The sequence below is a fragment of the Schistocerca piceifrons genome, chromosome 6, assembly GCF_021461385.2.
Source record: "Schistocerca piceifrons isolate TAMUIC-IGC-003096 chromosome 6, iqSchPice1.1, whole genome shotgun sequence".
In the NCBI taxonomy this organism is placed as follows: domain Eukaryota; kingdom Metazoa; phylum Arthropoda; class Insecta; order Orthoptera; family Acrididae; genus Schistocerca; species Schistocerca piceifrons.
Genome location: NC_060143.1, coordinates 335,482,322 through 335,491,359, shown reverse-complemented (window position 1 = coordinate 335,491,359; position 9,038 = coordinate 335,482,322). Strand labels below are relative to the sequence as shown.

The 9,038-nt window shown below is 41.5% G+C and overlaps 1 protein-coding gene across 1 annotated transcript in view; it reads right to left on the bottom strand.

Moving 5' to 3' along the window:
• Positions 1-217: 217 nt before the first annotated feature.
• The window catches only part of LOC124802643 (probable cytochrome P450 6a13), a 69,345-nt gene continuing 60,524 nt past the window's right edge, over positions 218-9,038 (bottom strand). Inside the window, exon 9 of the mRNA XM_047263546.1 lies at positions 218-2,084. Within this exon, the coding sequence (XP_047119502.1) occupies positions 1,912-2,084 (173 nt within the window). The 3' untranslated portion in view covers positions 218-1,911. The remainder of the gene's footprint in view (positions 2,085-9,038) is intronic.

Here is a 9,038-nt window from a genome sequence, read left to right as displayed (position 1 = left end):
TGATACAATAAATCCTTTTCCACTATGTGGCAGATACAATGCCGCCCTTCTTCCTTTTAATTACTGTTTCCATTGTCACTTAGCCTTAAAAGTACCCAGCATGAAACAGTACCAATGAGTTGAGGACCAAGATAGAAGTGATGTGATGGGTAATACTCATACATACATATGTGATATAAATTTTGACCAAAATAAAATATTACACTAACATCAGATATTGAAACAAAATTACTCTTATTCATCAGTAATAGAGTTACATTGTTCTGCAACTGTTGATTTGGATCACACTCAGACTAAAGTAAACACTTACTTTCACAATAAATTCAGAGTGTTTCACTCGTTTTGTCCACTTGCACACAGGGTATTTAAAAAATGGAACATATTCCAACATAATGTAGTATTGATCGAAACTAGAAGAAAATTTCCATAATGATAGGTCAAGAAACCAATACCTGTTGGGATATGGACCAGTCTGTCGTCTCACTCCCAACTGTTGACACATCCTTCAGCATTTACTTGCAGCGAATCATGCACTTTTTCAAATGCTCATGGCTTCGTTTGGACTGCGTCATATTCATTGATCACATGCTCCTGAATCACACACACGTTGTTGAAGGGTTGGGCGTACTACGATGGCTTTAAATGTGCCTGTAGTCAGAAATCCAGTCCAGTGGATGGAGAGGCCTTGGCATAGAACCTCTTTGACCAGTCACCCATGAAAAATTGGTGTGACCTAAGGTCGCAAACTGTAGTAAATAGGGAGATGCCCCATCGTTTACAAGTGATGGCATAGTAATTTACTACAATACGCACATGTGGTAATATGCCAATCCTCGTCACTCACAGAGGTGAGGCCATCAGAATCGCTTCAATATCAATCCATGGAAAGGAATTGTCGATGACAGATTCATAGGGCCACACGTGTTATCGAAGAGATCAACAGGTGCACCACCGATATTACCTGCGCTATTGGAGAGTAGAAAGACGAAAATTGTGGATTATGGACGGCGGGGCGCCACTCCAATTTGGACAGATCGTGTGACAGTACATCACAGCAACGTTTGATGGGCAGCAGGCTGGTCAAAGAGGTCCGATAGAGTGGCTTCCCTCTTCACTAGATCTGAGTCCGCTGGATTTCTGGCTATGGAGACATTTAAAGGCACTTGTATATGCCCAATCAATCAGCAGTGTATATACATTATAGGAGCATGTGATGCAATCTGAATGGAGCTAGGTGTTTTTGAAATAGTACATGATTCAATGTGATTGACTGCTGAAGGATGTGTCAGGACACATGGTTGCCAGATGGCTACAGCATCTACTTCTATGTAACGGACAGATGGGAGTGGGAGAGGGGCTGGCCCATATCGCAACAGGTGTTGGTTTCTGGGCATATGATTATGGAAACTTTTTTTTTAGTTCTGATTATAGCACTTCCTGTAATATGTGACACTTTTCTTTTCAAGCACTTTGTACATGGTAACTTTCTCTTTCTTTAGACAATCTCTATAAGCTATAGGCAAGGTTAGGAACATGTATCATACTTTTATGACTGAATAAGAAGCCAAGAATCAACTTTGTCTGGTGCTGTAGACCATTCGCGAATAATACAGCATGAGCTAGTTAACATGGTGAGATACGTTGTGACAACTTTTCAAGTCCAGGTGCAGCATCAGAGGAAAGCGTTAATGAGTCTCACCACAATGAACTGGAACAACGACATCTAATCACTTGCTGCGGCTAGGGAGAGTACGGAGAGGCAATCTGTATGCAGTTAGAAGTGCGTCACGATCTAGATATCCACCACAGTCCAACTGCAAAACAAGCTGCCATCACTTTTCGTGATTGGGCAGTATCTCTGCATCCATAAGCAGGAGGTGGTGTAAGGTGCCGCAGTACAGCAAATAGTAGTCACGTGTCGTGCCTGGGCAGGATGGTGACGCGAAGCCCGTGGGCAGCAGTGAGTGTGTGGTGGTGGGGGCTGAGCGCTACCGGCAGCACTGAGTGTGGGCATGGTCGCAGCTCGAACCGACGCACCACACCCGCCACCGCAACTTTCACCAGCGACAGCGCGAACCGCATCCCTGCAACACACATACAGGTACACTGCCTTATTTGGAGAACACAGCAACTTACCTTAGGCTATTACAGCAATTTAAATGGGAACGTCACATCCTCTACACGCAGAAGAAATACCGGGTGATCAAAAAGTCAGTATAAATTTGAAAACTGAATAAATCACGGAATAATGTAGATAGAGAGGTACAAATTGACACACATGCTTGGAATGACATGGGGTTTTTGTTGTGGGTTGGCAGGAGAGCCAACACCGTATTATTAGAGGAAGCCGAAAGGCACGCGTTTTAGCTCACGCAGGCGGGCGTGAGGTCTGGAACAGGACAAGGAAATTAGAAAAAAAGGACGTAGCTGGTGGAATACTTAACTTTAATCCATTAATGATGAGCGTCGCTCTTGACGGTACATGATTACAATGTCAATAGTAACTGGTAATGGCGCCTTGCTAGGTCGTAGCAAATGACGTAGCTGAAGGCTATGCTAACTATCGTCGCAAATGAGAGCGTATTTTGTCAGTGAACCATCGCTAGCAAAGTCGGTTGTACAACTGGGGCGAGTGCTAGGAAGTCTCTCTAGACCTGCCGTGTGGCGGCGCTCGATCTGCTATTACTGATAGTGGCGACACGCGGTTCCGACGTATACTAACGGACCGCGGCCGATTTAAAGGCTACCACCTAGCAAGTGTGGTGTCTGGCGATGACACCACAGTTTTATTAGAACCAAAAAAGATACAAAAGTTCAAAAAATGTCCGACAGATGGCACTTCATCTGATCAGAAAGGCAATAATTGGCATAACAAAGTAAGACAAAGCAAAGATGATGTTTTTTACAGAAAATGCTCAATATGTCCACCATCACTCCTCAACAATAGCTGTAGTTGAGGAATAATGTTGTGAACAGCACTGTAAAGTATGGCCGGAGTTATGGTGAGGCACTGGCGTCGGATGTTGTCTTTCAGCATCCCTAGAGGTGTTGGTCGATCACGATACCCTTGCGACTCCAGGGAACCCCAAAGCCAATAATCGCACGGACTGAGGTCTGGGGACCTGGGAGGCCAAGAATGACGAAGGTGGCGGCTGAGCACACGATCATCACCAAACGGCGCGCGCAAGAGATCTTTCACGCGTCTAGCAATATGGGTTGGAGCGCCATCCTGTATAAACATCGTACGTTCCAGCATGTGTTTATCAGCCAGGCTGCGATTCTGTAACATATCGGCGTACCTCTCACCCGTTACGGTAGCAGCTACAAAACCAGAATCAAGCATTTCCTCGAAGAAAAAAGGCCCGATAACGGTAAATGTGGTAAATCCAACCCATACTGTGACTTTCTCGTCGTGAAATGGAGTTTCCACGACAGTTCTAGGATTTTCGGTAGCCCAAATTCCGCAGTTGTGGGCGTTGACAGACCCTCGGAGCGTGAAATTAGCTTCATCGGTCCACAACACGTTACTCAACCAACAGTCATCTTCCGCCATCTTTTGAAACGCCCACACCGCAAATGCCCTCCGCTTCACTAAATCGCCAGGTAACAGTTCATGACGCCAATGGATTTTGTATGGATAGCATCGGAGGGTATGCCTAAGTGCCAACCAAACAGTAGTGTATGGAACGCCGGTGCGACGTGCGACTGCACGTGCGCTGACTTCCCCGTGCATAGACGAACCCGCTACAGTCTCCATTTCTTCCTGAACTGTCTCAGCAGCATTACGCCTTGTGCTCGGTCGGCCACTACGGCGTCAGTTGTCTAAACAACCCGTGGCTTCGAGCAACGAAATCATTCTCGCCATAGCTGCATTTGTCAACGGACTTTCATCCGTTCGAATCCTCTTCCTATGGCGATAGGATCGTAACGCTGATCTAGCACACTCCCCATTCTGATAATACACCTTCACTAAAAGCGCCTTTTCAGATAACGTCAACATGCTGCGACTGCTGGTGCTTCTGATTCTCTCTCTCTCATTACAGCTCCTTTTACACACGATTGTCATGCGCAGTCACTGACGTTTTGCTGTCCAGCGCTATCTGTCGGACATTTTGTGAACTTTGTTGTTTTTTTTTTTTTTCTTCTGATAAAACCTCATGTCATTCCAAGCATGTGTGTCAATTATTACATCTCTATCTACATTATTCCATGGTTTATTAAGTTTTTAAATTTATATTGACTTTTTGATAACTCGGTACAATAGCTGTTCCCTGGGTGCCTAATGTATCCACTACTGTCCTTGCTCTATGTTAATGATCCATTGTTTTGCCTGAAACAGAGACAAAAATAGTCCTTCTTTTCCACATAACACAACTGGTCTCTATAAACGAGTTTGTTATGAGAAAAACGTGTAACAGAAGACTTGTACTGCCAGAACTATAACGTTTTTTATTTGGTTAGTGTAACAACAACAGATGGCAAACGGAACATAAACACTTCTTGGGCGTACAATATCTATAAAAGCTTGTACTGGAAAATTAGATGTGTTTAAAACGGGGTAGTTATGCGTAAAACATGACTTCAAGCTAGTGAAGGTCAGCCTTCCTATTTAATACCGTCTCCCGCCTCCAAGTTCGTGAACGCCAGGAACCTGAGCAACCCAGTAGAAGGTTGGGTACCCAACTCCAATGGGAAACAGGATCAGAGAAGAACAGGGCTTCGGCTATGAACTGACAACCCGTACCCAGGAAGAGGTCTTATTATGAAAGCTCAAGAAAATGCAGCTGGACAGACCCTAAGGCAAAGACATGGCACAGCAACAAGGGACATAACAATTTGGTCATGGGATTTACAGACATTACATAGAATTTGAGCCCTTGGAAGTCTGATTGGTATAGTTAAACCATGCAAGCTGGATACCATGGCCTCGCAAGAGGTAAGATGGAATAGACAGGGTAACTTCCAAAAACAAAAGTGTACTATGTACTGCAGCGGGCACAATAGAGAACACATATTTTGAGCGAGATCTATAGTCAATCAAAGCACTGAACAACTAGTAATAGGATTGAAAGCATTGTCCCTGTATAGTATATATGTGAAGAAAGGGAGAACTCTTTAACTGTAGTCTCCTAAATGCACATGCCCATACTGAAGAGAAGACAGTAGAAGAGGAACTAGAGCAAGCTTAATGACAGTATCCAAAAAATGATATAAAAATGGTAATAGAAGATATTAATGATGAGGAGGGGCAGGGGCAGGTCTTCTCCTCTACAACTGGTAAATAAAGCCTCCATAAAGAGATTGATAACAATGGACTCTACCCGATAAATTTTGCTGCTTCACTTAACGTGACAGCTTCTACGACGTGTTTCCCACCTACGAATATACATGTAATGACCTACGTGTCACCAACAATAATACTAGGAACCAAATTCATCGTATATTAGTGGGTGTCAGGAATGGCTCTGATGTACTAGATTGCCATAGTTTCAGAGGTTCTAATATGAATTCTGATCATTACCTCCTCACAGAAAAATTACAGGGAAGATTTCGAACGCACATAAAGTTAAAGGAGAAAGACAAAATAAGTTTAACATCTTAGAACTTAAGGACCCATGGAAGGCTGAACACCTAGCTATTAATTTGGAAAATAGATTCACGGGAATCAAACAGAACTATTCTCATAATGTAAATGAGCAACGGAATAAAATCAGAAATGACATACAGGCTGCTGCAGAGGAATTGATTGGTATGGAACAAGAGACCATAATAAATGAATGGTATGGTGAATAAGAGTGTGAGGAGGCAAAAGAACATAGAATGAAGCATATAAAAAGATGCAGGCTAGAAGAACAAGAATGATAGTGAATGACTATAGAGAAAAAGGCGTGCAGAAAAGGGATTCTGAAAGCAAAGAAGAAAAGCTTTTTCGGAAGACAGTTGCAGGACACTGAATCACTGAATAACGCTAATGAAAGCAGGAAATTCTACAGGCTGGCCAATAATCTTAGAATGGAATTTCAACTAAAACACTACAATGTAGAGGAAAGGATGGTAAACTAATAGCATCACAGGAAGAAATACTTCAAGAGTTATTATACTCAGAAAATGCTGAAGCAAGGAAACTAACTGAAAACCAAAAAGTGGCAGAAGAGGAAAATGGGATGCCCTCGATGCAAGAGATTCGGTTAGCTATAAAGAAACTAGACAACAATATGTCACCTGGCAATGACAACCTGCCAGCTGAGCTTATTAAGTGTGGTATATAACATCTAGTTAGATCCACGTGCGCCCTCAGCTCGATTATATGGAAGCAAAAAGTCATCCCACATGATAGGAATACTGGATTAAATTTTTGCTATACATAAGAAAGGGGCATCCTGAAACGTACAAGTTATAGGAGAGTTACATTATTGAACACGGTATGTAAAATATTCTTTCCCTACTTTGAACCCGTGTAAAAATTTTTGCAGAAAACGCAGTTGGGAGATATTGCCTTAGATCTGGCAAATCAACTATTGGCCAAATATTCACCCTGAGGGAGATATCGGAAAAAACAAAGGAATACAATATAAAAAAACATCATATATTTGTTGATTTTAAAGCAGCGTGTGACACCACAAAAAGGTATAATGTTATTTAAGCCGTAAACTAGTTGGCCATACCATAACATCCAATACGCTTTGTAAGCGTTGCTATGAAGAAAGTAGTAAGTAACGTACGGATACAAGGAAACTTAACATCAGGTTTTGAAACTGACTCGTCTGAGGCAAGGGGATACACTCTCATGTATGCCTTTTATCGTAGCAATAGCCGAGATAATAAAGACAGCTCAAATCAACATAACGGGCACAATATACGATAGGATGGTGCACTTTCTGGCCTATGCAGATGATGACAATATTGTTGCAAGACCAGTACTAGCTGCCAAAGAAACACATAGGGTTCTGGTGACAACAGCAATAGATATAGGACTGGAAGTTGAACATCAATAAAACCAAATACATGCGAATAATAGGACCAGAACTAAATACAGTGTCACAAATTGACCAGGCATAAATGCAATCTGTTAGTGAATTTGTCTCTCTGGAAACTGTGGTAACATCACAGAATGTTGTTAGTATGTAAATAAAGTGGTCACCCACCTAGTCAGTAAATGCTGTTATGGGTTGGCCCCACAACTTAAGTACAGAAATCTGCCCAGAAAAACAAATTGTCAGCTGCATAAAACCTTAATACGTCCAGTGTTAACATATGGGTCAAAAACACGGACACTGACACAACAGTGTGAAGAGCTAACAATGTTTTGAACGAAATGTGTCACGCAAAGTATATGGAGAGACTAATAAAGATGGAGCATGCAGTAGAAGATATAACTTCGAACTGTACAGATTATATAAAGAGCCTGAAATAACGAAGTTTATTAAAATAAACCGCCTGAAGTGGGTCGATCACGTTTTTCGCATGGAACATGAGAACCCAATAAAAATAGCACAGCTGCAAAACCTAGTCGCACGAGAAAGCAGGGAAGACCAAGACTTCCATACTTGGATGACATACAAGAAGATTTAAAAATTATTCATGTCAGAGGGTGATACCCAAGACACTGGACAGGGACGAATAGAATGATTTACTAGAGCAGGCCAAGACCCGTCAAGGGTTGTAAAGCCCGGAAGAAGAAAGTAAACAATACAAGAGATCTGCTAAACGTTTGTATTCAACTGAAGAGAAATTCCAACTTTGCAAGACGGCATTTCTTTCTTGTTTTAGATCTGTTATTGTCCAGACATGTTCCAACACTTTACGTGCTATCTTCATAGGAATTTACTTACGTTTATTTTCTTTCTGAAAATTTTTTATAACATGTAAATCTCTTGCGTAGGTTATATGAGCTTTTCGACTAACAGCTGCTTACAAAGAAGTGATAATTAGGCGACCAGTATTTTTCGTTAGTTTATATTTAAAGTTAATGAAACATATCACGGAATTGAGACATAATATGTTGTACACTTACACTATGCTGAAAGATTTACGTCTATGATACTAACTCGAAAACAGTGTGGTTATATATTTGATCTCACACTTTATATGACCTTATTAGTTGCGTGTGCTGGTAGTTTATCTCTACCATTCATTCTACAGCTTGTCGTCTGAAAACGACGAAGCGTTTTCTACATTGTTTTCTGTTTATCGTCCATTTCCGACTGAGAATCGCTGTGAGTCACGTTACTTAGCGTGTTACTTGAGGTTGTCATTATTTCATTGTTTATTAGGAGTTACAACAGTTTTTTTTACTGTTGTTTTTTTCTGTTACACAGGGATTTCATATAATTTATCAGCAAAGAAGAAAGTTTCTACCACCTTTTCACGTCGTGTTATAGCTACGTGATGATCACTTGTTTCGTTTACTGTTAGCGTGAAAAAGGATGTTTGTTTCGGCATTATTGTTTACCAAGTGTTGACCTTCCTTATGTATCTTCACGATGAATATTTTGTGCACACTCCCATCTTCCAAGATGACAACACCCTTGTTTATAGGGCTGCAAGCACACATTCCTGATTCAACGAACACTCGTGGCTGAGCACCAACGTCGGTCAAAAGGCAAGACATGAAAGGTCCTGTGACCACGGTTAAAAGTAAAATATGTTTAAAATGTCTCTGCAGTGCACTAACATTAATTGCAAGTCAACTAACTGTCGTCAGCCAACCGTACATTTGACCACAGTTAACGCTGCATATTGCAATGGAAGACGCCCTAGAGAAGCAAAGATGTTAGAAATTTGAATTTGTATGCTGCCACTTACATACATAAGTTTTCTAGACAATTGCAGGTGAAAGTGACGTCATTGTCACATGCTCTCTCCTTCATCAACAAGCAGAAGTGTTCTTATACCGTGTTATTAGTCCCGTTCGTGAAATGGGTAATAAATGACGAATACCAAATTTCTCGAAGTAGAAGATGAGTATACGCCTCGAATTGGTCAGTGCGAATGCATCAGTTCTTGAAAACAAAAAAACTGATAGATGCAGTATAGCA